Source organism: Bos taurus, chromosome 27 (genome assembly GCF_002263795.3).
Source record: "Bos taurus isolate L1 Dominette 01449 registration number 42190680 breed Hereford chromosome 27, ARS-UCD2.0, whole genome shotgun sequence".
NCBI lineage: Eukaryota > Metazoa > Chordata > Mammalia > Artiodactyla > Bovidae > Bos > Bos taurus.
The window spans coordinates 8,010,560-8,023,372 of NC_037354.1; the positions used below are offsets into that span (position 1 = coordinate 8,010,560).

The following is a 12,813-nucleotide window of genomic DNA, read 5'->3' on the forward strand; positions in this document are numbered from 1 at the left end:
TTAAAAATGAAGGAAATTCCTATCTCAATGATACAGGAAATGCTTAATCAAGTAGACATTTGAGTATAAAATTTATTTCCAATGTAATGTCATTAATATTCAGATGACTTTGAATTATTTCTTCTCATTTGTTTCCTTTTTCTTTCTATCTGTATGTTTTACAAAAACTCCCACATTTTAAAATTAAAAATGACCATTTCTCAGAACATTTATCTTGATCTCTCAAAGCTAGCCTCCAGTAAACTCTTTTACATGTTAAAGAGTGAAGGGTTGGAATTGATATATTTAAAGTACAAAGTTTAATAACCTAATTTGACAAGATATATGATTGAATTCTGTATTACAACATTCTTTTGTCACAGTCACAAGTCGTGATAAATTCAGATCCGAAAAGTTTATGCTTGGCTGAATCCTGACATTCTCTCAAGTTTTTGCTCTCTCAGAACTTTGCTGTGATTTTAAAATAAGGTTGAGGGAGGAGGGGGAGGGAGGAGGGAGGAGGGGGAGGGATGGGGAACACATGTATACCTGTGATGGATTCATTTTGATATTTGGCAAAACTAATACAATTATGTAAAGTTTAAAAATAAAATAAAATTAGAAAAAAAAAATAAAATAAGGTTGAAGTCTTGGATATTTTAATACTGGTTAAAAAGAGAATTTGACATTGAAAACTACCAAAGACTATATAAATTACTTATTGAGGGCTTACTGTGCTATTCTAAACACAAACATATCTGATGATTTTTCCATCAGCTGGAACCAAGGAATGAAGGAATGTCCCCTTGAAATCACGATTGTCTTGAAATCAGCTTGTGTCTTGTTTGGAAACACCTTTTCTGGATTTGTCACAGTTACCTCCAGATTTCATCTGACAAATTAAGGATGCATGGTGATTCCTGAAAGCAGCACACAGTTGTTCAGAACAAACCCATTACAGTACAAGGTATCTTGATGTTATCAACTCCAGAGGCAGGTGAATTTAAGACCCAAGTTGGGAGCAAAATCCAGCTGATTTCATTATTTTTACTTACACCTCAGTTGCTGCTGCTGCTGCTAAATCGCTTCAGTCGTGTCCGACTCTGTGCGACCCCACAGATGGCAGCCGACCAGGCTCCCCCATCTCTGGGATTCTCCAGGCAAGAACACCGGAGTGGGTTGCCATTTCCTTCTCCAATGCATGAAAGTGAAAAGTGAAAGTCGTGTCTGACTCTTTGCGACCCCATGGACTGCAGCCTACCAGGCTCCTCCATCCATGGGATTTTCCAGGCAAGAGTACTGGAGTGGGGTGCCATTGCCTTCTCCGACACCTCAGTTAGGTAGGCTATTTTTCACAAACTCTCTCAGGTTGAGTTTTAGGTGTAGCTTGAGGGTTCTTGAATTAGTTATTTTCTCTGCCGATCTCCTTTGCTCTCACACCAGCTCCCAACACTGTTAAGGCACTCTATCTGCCTTGAAATAAATTTCTTTGGTGTCAAAATGTTTGATTCACATCCAACTTTTTCTTGCCAATTAAAATTTGCAAGAGAGGCTGCTATGGACTGCACTGTGTCCCCTTCAAATTCCTATGTCAAAATCCTAAGCCCCAATGTGATTACATCAGAAAATAGGGCTGTTAGGGAGGAAATCGGGGTTAAATGAGATCCTAAGGCTGGAGTGCTGATCTGCTTGGTTTGGTGTCCTTATATGAAGAGACCAGAGAGTTCATTCCTTCCACAGGTACCTCGAGGAAAGACCACATAGGAATACAGTGACGACACATGGTGGCAGTGAGGAGCTAGGGAGAGAGATTGCATCAGAACCAACTCTGCTGGCCCCTTGATCTTGGACTTCTAGCCTCCAGAATGGTGAGAAATAACTTTCTGTCATTTAAGCCACCAAGCCTGTGGTATTCTGTTATGGCAGCTGACCAGATTGAGAGGGCAAAGTGTAAAAAATGAGCTGAGTTCATACCAACCTTCTGACAAAAATTGAGCATATCAGATGAGGGATGCTCCATATTTTTGTTTACAGATTCAAAGTCGTTGGTACAACAACTCTTCATAAGGTAAGAGAGAATCAAGCATGTGGACCTGGGCAAAGAATAATGCCTCACAGTTGAAGGTGTGTGTGTGGAGGGGGGCATTGCTTATAAATCCAACCCGGGGATGCTCCAGCCTACCTTTGGTCAAAGGCTGTCCAATAGGTGTAATTATTTTAAAAGCCTGAATGAAAGCCTACCCAGTTTTTCTCATAAATTCTCTCTTGTAAGCTTTATTCAAGCTGGGGCACTTTGCATGGGGGTTGCGAACTCTTTTCCTCTCCTGATAAGAGCACAGTGACCTTTCTTGGTGTCAGCAATCTGTTGGTTGAAGAGGGTTTTCAGAGCTACAGGGTTTTGACCAAAACTTTGGCCACAGCTGCTCCTCTGGAAGGTGATGTCTTTTGCAGAGAGCAAGAAGTTGTTAAAGTAATTCAATAAGGTAAATGTCATATTTCAGAGCAGTAATTTGAAGGAAGAATTTGCAAGGACTTTTATAAAAATTAAAATTCCCAAATGTCTTGACATAAAACAGATAGAAGCAGAGTTGCTCTGTGCAATGAGGCCTGGGGGTCTGGTGTCCAGCCTACGACTTTGTGGAGCACACACTGATTGCTACCGTAGAAGTGAGAAAACCGGTACACTAATGGTCACTTGCCCTGTGCTTTCACATGGACTCAAGAGAACTCTGCAACCTCTAGGACCTCCTCAGCTCCTTGAAGGTCTGGGTACCCCCAGCACAGGAGATGTGGGTCCTTACCACGTGGTACGGATGAAGTAAAATTCTCTTTCCCGCTAGCTCTGTCACTGCCTACTCTCATGAGACAGGGGTCACAGAGCTTGTCATTTCCTCACACAGCACAAACCTGTCATGTAACTTGTTATGAAACAATCATGATGGAATTCTCATGTGATAGGACATTAAGTGCAAAACCATCTGCTTTAAATCCAGAGATGAAGAGATTCTTTCTGTTTCTTCACTGTCTTCTTGAAAGCAAATTCGTCATGATATGATCGCTGGTGAATGATGTGACTTTCAGCATCCATGCCCATAAACAGAGATGGAAGTTATTTCCAGCCAAATGTATTTTAAGTTTTTTTTTTTTTTAATTAAAAAACTTCAGGGAAGCCCCATTCCTCTGATTAGTGCCCTCATTACGAGTAACTATTAATCATTAACAAAATCACAACAAAATTCTCATGTGATTGTTTGAAATGTTTCATGTCAGAAATTGTAAATGAAAATCTTTTATACTATAATTCTAATTCTTAATTACAACTACTTTAGACAACTTAAAGCGTTGCATTTCCTGATTTCTTCATATCAAAGGGGATCACACATGGAGACTCTGGAAATTTTCTTTCAACTGTTGGAAAAGTAAATATCTCAAAAAACAAACAAACAAAAAAACCAAACAAACCCAAAACAAAACCAAGCAACTTTCACAAGAAAGCAAAAATTGAGATTTCCTGTGCACTGCTTCCAAACCTCAGTCAGAGGCACACATACTGTATTTCATCCAGGCAAGGCTGTTGAAGCGAAACTGACTTCTGACAGTGTTTCCATCTGGGATTCTGATGATAGGATTTGATTAGGAACTGGGCCTGTAGTATCAGGATCTGGCATCTACATGTTCGTAAGTCCAGAAGTCAAAACACTTGGTGCTGCCCATGGATTGTCTACAGAGGCAACTGTAAATGTTTTGAGTTGAAAGAAATGGTTGTCTCACTAATCATAGGCGTGGTGCTTCCCTGAAGTTCTTAAAAGTTGTTCTTTTTACCTCCCCTCTGAAGGTAGCTTAGTACAGTGTCTGTAACCCTAGAGTTGGACATAATGCACAATTTCATTCAACTTACTACTTTCACAGATTAAGAAACTGAGACTCAGATTTTGGTGATTTGCTCAAGGACAAAGCAGAAAATCAGGATTAAAAACCTGGCTCACAATTCCCAGTCTAGTCCTCTTTCTGTTATGACATTTCTTTTTTTTTTTTTAAGCAATGGGTTGTTGGCTATAGAATGAAGAAAAAAGAGCATGTGAAACTTTTTTTTTTGTTTCAAACCATCAAACTCCACCTATTAGTACATGTCTATAAGTTAACAGATAGCTATTCTCTGCCTACAAAATAGCCAATATCTTAAAAATTCAAACACAAACAGATAGAGCAGTACTTACTTTATAACATATGTGCCATGGACTTTCCTAAGCAGTTCTCTGGGTGGACTCTCTGCTTCTTTAGGATACAAACATTGCATTTATTCACAACTTTTTACAGTTCATCTAAAAAATCAGACACATCAACACACTCTTCTACTGCAGTGAAGGGAAATACTATTTTTATGTTATACTCTGTTCTAAAGGTAAAATCACTAAAAAGCATCCTTTGAAAAGCCTGCTATTGGGAGCTCAGACCTTGGGGGATGGCACAGAATTGCAGATGAAGTGGAGTCAAGGGAGCTTGGTTCAGTGCTTTGCCCCAGCATTTCCTGGGAAGGCGAATATAGAAATTTGGTTACTTAAGGAGATGTGTAAACCTTAACAAAATACCAAAACAAGTGCTTCGGTATGACCTCCCTCACCTGTTGAATCTGCTGCTTCTCTCTCCTTCACTGAGTAAAATTCCTGCTGAGCAGGGTACCCCTGGAGGAAGCCTGGACTGTGTGGTCAGTGAGTGATGTTCTCCCTTCTCTGAAAGAAGTGCACACAGGGCTCACCACTAATGCTCACTTCTGCTTTGAGCAGTGTGGAAGTGGAGGGCAGAGTTGATTTTTAGAAATCCTAATAATGGAATCTGTTTCCCCCAAGAAGTTAGCAAATGTCAAAAGGTCAAAACCTCCTTCTAAAAAAAAAAAAAATATGTGGAAGCTAAATCTTGTAACTGCTCACCAAAATACTTTGTTCCTTGAGTCTTTTAAACAGAGCATATACAGTGTTACAGAGAAGGTGATAGCACCCCACTCCAGTACTCTTGCCTGGAAAACCCCATGGACGGAGGAGCCTGGTAGGCTGCAGTCCATGGGGTCATGAAGAGTCGGACACGACTGAGCGACTTAACTTTCACTTTTCACTTTCATGCATTGGAGAAGGAAATGGCACCCACTCCAGTGTTCTTGCCTGGAGAATCCCAGGGACGGGGGAGCCTGGTGGGCTGCAGTCTATGGGGTCGCACAGACTCGGACACGACTGAAGCGACTTAGCAGCAGCAGCAGCAGCATACAGTGTAGGTTTCTAGACATGAAGTTCTGTTTATAAACTTTCCAAGATTTGGATATAGTATTTGTTGCTTCAAGCTTCCAGTGTTCACTCATCTTTATTCTTAAGAGTTGACTGATTGGTAGTTGGAGACTCTTGTAGAATTTATGAACATCTTCACTGTATATTTTAGCTTCTTACTGAATCCTGTTTGTTAATATTAATATTTTAAATGACTGTTTAGCTTGATCTCTAGTCCACTTAACCACCACCACAAAATCTCAATTATTATAATGTAAGGAAGTGAGATTTTTATGGTCTACATAAAATTGTTTGCAAGAATCTCTGGCTAAGTATTGCTTTGTTGATGTTGTTTTTGCTTTTCATCAAAATTATTACACCTCCAGGGACAAATTAAATGTTATTTTTTCTGGCATGCCTTATACTTTATATTTTGGTCTAGTGATTTCTTTTTTTTTTTGACATACTCATATATTCTGAGGAACTAATTGTCAACACATAGTTTAGATTTTTTTAAACTGATAATTTGTAAGGGTCATTATATCAGATTCTAAGATTCTCTCCATGGCTTCAAGGGATTCATTGGAAACTTAGGTTTTTTTTTTTTTTTAAATTAGCTAAATAAATTAACATATTTAAATATATCAGGACTAAAAATGATGAATACCACATCAACATAACAGATTGTATCATGTTGGCTTATATTCTTGGCTGAAATGTGATGAAAAATTATTGAAACTGAATCTCGGATGAATTGTATAGACAGTGACCATGTTATGCACCAAGGGCTGTGGCTCTCTTTCAGGTGGAAGGATGTTATTTATTGTGATTCCATATTTCCTTTTGGTAATGACCCCTGAATTTGTTCTCTTGGGGAAGTTTTGATAAAACTATAGCTGTTGTCAAATTTACTTATATTTTACTTTTGTTTTACTATTATTATTAGTTTGGTTGCTGTTCTCAACTTTGAAAATTACCTACATCTTAGCTGCTTCACAGATGTACAGAACACGTATTTTCTGTCTACAGGCTCCAGATCCATCTTTACTTAAAAAATATAAAGATGATCCATAAATATATAATAAGAGAATTTCAGAAGACTGCCTTTTCTTCCCAATAGATAAAAAAAAGATTTGACTTTATGAACGAGATGTTAGAGTTGTCCAGAATATGTACATGTAATTCAATAAATTTTGGATATAATAGTGTTTTAAAAGTCAGTATTGAAAACAGTGTTTCAATATATTTAGGACATCAACATTTTAATAAAGTATTATAAAAAATAAATTATTTTGTAGCAAAACATATAGATACTAATGTTTTTATTGTACTCAGTAGTCACCTATACCTTTTCATTGTATTATATTTGCAAGTTTTAAAAGACTTATTTTTATGTTCACATAACTCTATAGATTCTTTTTTCTCCTTTTAGGACTACTTATTTTTATGTATTTGCTAGTAGTTATGTGGTTTTTTATTTTTGTTAGGAACCATGTCATACAAGCAAATAATCAATTCTCTTTCAACAAGCAAACCACTTATGTGGTTGTATTTATGTAAGCAAATATTTGTTCTCAGAAAAAAATATCTTAGTGTGTTGCCTTTAAAAAAAAATGAAATAAGTACTCTGTGTGACTGTTGCTTTTTAACATATGAGCATTTAAATGTCACTTCCAACTTATATGTGTTGGATAGAAGCACTTCAGCTTATAAAAAGTATTTAGCTAGTCACAAGGAATTAAATATTTGGAAAAGATTATTTTTGAGTAAAATATTTTAAAGCCATTTTAATATTAATACATAGTGATAGCTATTATACCAGGTTAAGTCTGAATGCTCCTGGGGCACTGAATAACTTTCAGTGATATAACCATGCTAAGCAGACTATCTAATAAGATGATATGTTTTCTGTTGATTCATTTGGCTATAAATTCAAAAGTACCATGTGCTAAAACATTTATACTCATTAAATATATTGAGATTAAAAATAAAATGTAATAGCAACTGCTATCTATCTTAAACTTTCTTTTACAGGAACATACTTTTTCTCAGCAATCATAATCTGATACCCAGAGACAAAAAAAAAACAGGGAGGACAGGGGGAGATGACTTTTCACAATATCAGGTTTTGCTGATAGCATAAGATGGTAACAGATTCAACTTACAGCTTATAATACAGTTTTCATTTTATTTTAAACATATTTTGCATGATATAAAAATATTGATCACAGTGAGCTTTACCAGTTGTTATTGCTATAAAAATGAATGCAGAAACAATATTTTTAGTGGAAATAAATTATATAGTCATTATTCTTTTTAAAAAACAATCACAAGAGAAAACCTCAGCTTTTGGTCATTGGCAGAAAACCAGTCTTTTAAAGAGGTCTTTTGCAGATGAGCTCCAGTCCATTTCTGTAACATTCTCCAGGTGGTTCAGGAAACTGACTTTTGTCTTTGTTACCCGGTCCACAAAGTCTCTGTGTTCATAGTTCTAACATGGCAGCATGGTTTCCCATGAAAGAACAATGACGAACTAGAAAAGATACAATCTTAGTTCACATGTGGTCTTTTCCAATATGAAGGGACACAGCGACATACTTCTTCACTAAATGAAAGTCCCTGTTCACAATGCTTGACTCGATTTGTACATGGTCGTCTGTAACAACTAGAGGAACAAAGAAGGACAGACTTCTGTTAAAGACCACGAGATGAATTTGTTATGCTACAAACGCACGTTCGTTTTTCTAAGTTTCAGACTGGAACAAAGTTACTCATTTTATCATAAAACGGTTGTCCAGTTTATAAATTGCTAAAGTTTGTGCCTGGAATTTCCAAATTTAAGAGGGATGGAAAAAGCCTAAAAAAAAAAGTCTTGCTTGCAGAAGTAACAAATGGAAGAATGGGGTGTTGTTAGCACTCATTCTTTTGAAGTGTCTGTGCTCTGTAGTTGAAAGTAACATAAAACAGAAATTTTGAAAGTGAGTATTTACGGTCTGCCGATTTAGCATGATCACATAAGCGTGGCAGAATTCTCAAGAATCTGGGATTTGGTTGGAACCCAGACTTCAGGGAGATTAAACCCAGCCATTCTGGCAGGGCTGTGGTCCACAGGAGGGCCCCACCCTTACTCTTAACTTGGGCTGGCACCTGGCTGCTGCACAAGGGTGGCCAGCCTCCCTCGTCCACCTGGACGCCATGCAAAAGCAGTGTGGGCTGGGAGAAGGGGCAGGGAGGGACAGTATTCACTGTGGGGGAGGTTCCTCTCCCCCCACCCTCAATGTCCAGTTTCTAGCGGTGGTGAAAGGACAAATGACTCAGCAGTCAATAACATCCACAGCCCTGTTGCTCCTGTGAACAGAACATCTTTGAAGGACTTTCTGAGGGATGAGTATACATAATGTACCATGGAGAAAAATGCAAGGGCACCTGGAAATCAGAAATGTACCACAGAAAAACTACAAAGAGGGTTTTGAAATATCATTTCTTTTGCTCCTGAAAGCATATCTAGTTAAAATTTTATTTATTTACTTTCATTTCTAAACACAAATGCATTAGTATAGGGATACTGGTAATCCTTTACTAAAAAGATATGATTTTCAGTAATCAATGAAAGTTGTTGACTAAGGTAATGAATCACAGAATAGGTACTCTGCCCAGTACACTTTTAGAATAAATATGATGAGAAAGTGAGGAGTATGTATTTTTTCAAAATATCAAACTATCTTTTTTTTGTTTCAGTATATGCATAAAATCTGGAATTACATGCTTAGAAAAATGAACATAGAAAGAAATTCAGTAAATAGAAAGCCGTTAAGAAACAATGTATTCTGTGAGGAGAAATACAATGATAGGGACGTTTTTTCTAAGTTAATGTAAGAACTGTGTAGAAAAATATAGTAACTGGTTAGTTTTATGTAAACAAAAATTTCAGGCTTTTCACTGTAAACTGGGTTCACTTGGATTCAATGTGCAAAATGGTTTAATGATCTTTAAAAAGATTTAGTATCTATATTTTTCTATAGTTTTGGTATATCCTTTTGGTAATTAGAATAGGATATGCAAGTAAAATTGGAATATCATTGCTAAAAAATACTCTAAAGAGGAAACATAAGGATTCCTATAAGGTTTTCTGAAATGGTAATGGAAGAAGAGATACCTAGGTTCATGGAAGTCTCCTCATGCAGTAGCTAACATGTTAGTGTGGCTGGATCATCAGAAAGATGAACTGAAATGGTAACACAAGCTCTTGAGAATCAAAAGAAGGACACTGTTTACTGAAGACAAAAGTAACGATTAACATTCATATAGACACTATATTGTAAATAATGGAAGGTAAGTGTTAAGTCCTGTGGGGGTTATCACCATCTGTAAAGAGTTGGTGGAAGAAGAGAACCCAGTGATGGTGACGGAGAACAGGTGGAGAGAAGACTAAAAGGACCACCAGGAAAGCACAGCGTTCTCTCGGCCCAAACAGAAAGCCCAAAGAGAAACTGCAGTAAGACCGGATTGTTTGTGAAATCTGACCATGAAGGGGCTACTGAAACCTTAAACAAAGCTGAATCATGGAGTCCTCAGGGCATAACAGGATTACAGCTGGGTGAATACAAGAGATGAAAGAGGTGAACAGATAAATGCAAAATGACCCATCATGGAGCAACTCAGAAGACAAGGACAGAGCTAGTTGCTGAAGAAAGTTCAACATTGCAGTAAGATGCCAATAAAGAAATTTGAGAACGTTTTTAAATTGGAGGGAGAAGACTACAGAGTTGAGGACATTAAAGGTGTGGAAGAGAAGGGGTGTGATTGGTGGAGCGATGCTGAAGCAAAGTGGGAGGCTGTGTCAAACACCTAGAGCTGGCTTATTCTTGGATCAGAGGGAGAAGGTCAGGGATGAACACTGAAAGGGTCTGAGTCCAGGAGACTTTTTTTTTTTTTTCTGTGATGAAGGAAGCCAAATCAGGTTTAAGGAATGCCTTGAGTAACCTTTAACAATATGTTAATATATTTCTCTAATTCTCATTAAATACTTAGCCTTACTATTTTCATTTCTAGATACAATTCCACAGTAAATGGTATTATCCTGTCCTTTGTGAACTTCGCACAACATTTTCTGCACTTAGAACATTTGTCCAAAATTACATCTGACTGCACTGTCATTTTTGGTGGGGGTAGGTGTGTGCTGCCTGGGTGTATGTTGAAGATGCTCCAGAAATGACTGTCCTATGCATCTGTCATCTAACTCCTGTTGCGAGCTGCTCTCTTAGCCTCTGGGACAAGGACTTAGTGCAGTCTGAGCTTGGATCTCATTTTGGTTTCCAGGGATCTCATCTTGCTTTTTCAGGAGCAAACAGTCTCCCCCAAATTTAGCATTGTTTACAAAATATCATAATTCATCTTACAGAACTTAAATGGTCCCATTCTAATAAACCAGTATTTTGGCTGAGAAAATTGCTTTGAATTGAGAAAACTATCCCCAATATAAGATAAATTAATACTCTTTATGAAGGTTTCTCACCTGCATGTTTGATGCTGAAACTTCTTTCCTTTTAAGAAGCATTTCTGTGGATTTTCTGTACATTCACAGGCACATTTTCCAGGGTTTAAGGGCTGATTTCTTGGGCAGGTTTTTTTACATATGCACTGGCATGTGTTTTCATCAAATTCTCTGTTGGCCCCACATGAGCTGGGGAAAAGTTTGTTTTTACAGACACACTGGCATGAGTCTCTGTCTAGTTCCTTGTGGGGTCCACAGCTGGAAGCCTGAAGTCCCCCTTTGCAGACGCATTGACAGGTCTCTTCATCCAGCTCCTTGTTGGGCCCACAGATGTCATGGAATCCGTCTGCAGAGTCTAGACAAACACAGTCAGGACAGCTTTACTATCCCTTACTCGGTTCTGGGTGTGGAGTGAAACAATGAAGAGCACTTAGAAGTGTCTTCCTTTCCACAGGTAGCTTCCTTTACAGAGAAGTTCAAAACAATACCAGAAGCAGAAAGTGAAGCAGAAAGTGTCCTATTTTGTAGTGACTTATTTCAAAGCTTGAGGATGAATATTGTATGTGTGATTTTAATATTAGGTATTTGTTAATCAACAGAGAGACCCTTGGCATTTAGTCTTAAAGCATCATTTGGCTTACCATCTCCAGCACTGGGGGAAAAAATAAAATCATGCTGAGCCAGGCATCTGCAGACGTGGTTATTCCAAATGTAATCTGCGGGGCAAGTCTTGTTTGCAGCCTGGCACCTGTGGAGAGACAGGTTAACAATAAGTGGTACACGGAAGGGATCATCTCTTTTCTTACCTGTGTATTACAGAATCAGTGATGCTTATGAAAAAGCATTAAGATGATATAAGAATACATAAAATAAAATGCAAACATTCCCTCTCAAACTACTCCCACCCACAGGTGCTGTCCAATTCTAATGGTTTTATATAATTTCAGATTCATTTTTTTAAGGCAAATACATTTGTATGATCACATACAGTTTTAGTTGATGAGAAAATGGGATAAAGCCTTTCAGACCATTCTGAAATTTCCTTTTTCCATTAAACAATCTATTATGGACATCTTTATATGTCACTTCATAAAATTTGCTCCATTATCTTTATTAGTCCACAAGTGGGTACACTATTACTTATTAATCTCCTGTTGGTAGCCATTGGGGTTTCTTCCAGATTTTGGGTTTCTAAACAATCCTACAGGAAACGTCCTTATACATGCACTTTACTGACTTATTTCTGAAGCACAGATGGCCATAACTGTAAAGGGTCCATTAACACAGAGTTCCCACTCCATACTCCCCAGAAAGGAGTCAAAGATCATGGTTTTTACTGTTACCTGTAAACAGGTATTCCCTTTTTGAATATCATCCATGCAGTTTCATCCTCAACTTTGTCATCCCCGACACAGTCCCCAAGTCACACGCTTTCTTATATTTCTTAAAATATCTTTCCACACCCATTTCTACTGTCTTGGTTCCCACTCATGATTTCTCTCTTGGATTTTTTCAGAAGCTTCCTCTCCACTTTTTCCAACTCCTGTTTTGCTTCTCTGATCCACCTACTATATTGCCACCAGGCCGTTCTTTCTTTCTCTCTCCATAGCCTAGCACTACAGTGGTACCTAGAAGGCACACAATAACTTTTTCATTAAATGACTGAATGAAGCAGAGCATAGTGTATTATATGCTTCTTATACTAGATATATATGTCTTTATTTGCACTCTGGTACATGAGTTACTTTAGTTGAGAAATTATATACCATTAAAAATATCCTACATTTCCGAGCACAATGCTATGCACATAGAAGACTCAACATAAATATTCATAAATGAATAAACACTGAGTAGAAAAATCTAGGGTATCACTTTTTAATCATAAATGGCTCCCTCCATTAAAAGAGAGTGTCTATCATTAAAGGGACCCTAGAAATACATGGAATTCAACCTGAAGGAAAATAGAAGAGGAAATAATTGGAAAAAAGAGAATATGAAAACACCAATATAAATATTGATATTTAACCATTTCTGTTAGAGATAATCTCTTCTACCTGTGGAACTTATAATATTTTTTGGTGCTGC

At 37.6% G+C, this 12,813-nt stretch overlaps 1 protein-coding gene across 1 annotated transcript in view; it reads right to left on the reverse strand.

The window, feature by feature from the left end:
- Positions 1–7,402: 7,402 nt before the first annotated feature.
- VEGFC (vascular endothelial growth factor C) overlaps positions 7,403–12,813 on the reverse strand; it is an 85,466-nt gene continuing 80,055 nt past the window's right edge. The window contains exons 5-7 of the mRNA NM_174488.2: positions 11,370–11,476; positions 10,750–11,083; positions 7,403–7,899 (exon numbers count right to left, since the gene is read on the reverse strand). Of these exons, the coding sequence (NP_776913.1) occupies positions 7,785–7,899; positions 10,750–11,083; positions 11,370–11,476 (556 nt within the window). The 3' untranslated portion in view covers positions 7,403–7,784. The remainder of the gene's footprint in view (positions 7,900–10,749; positions 11,084–11,369; positions 11,477–12,813) is intronic.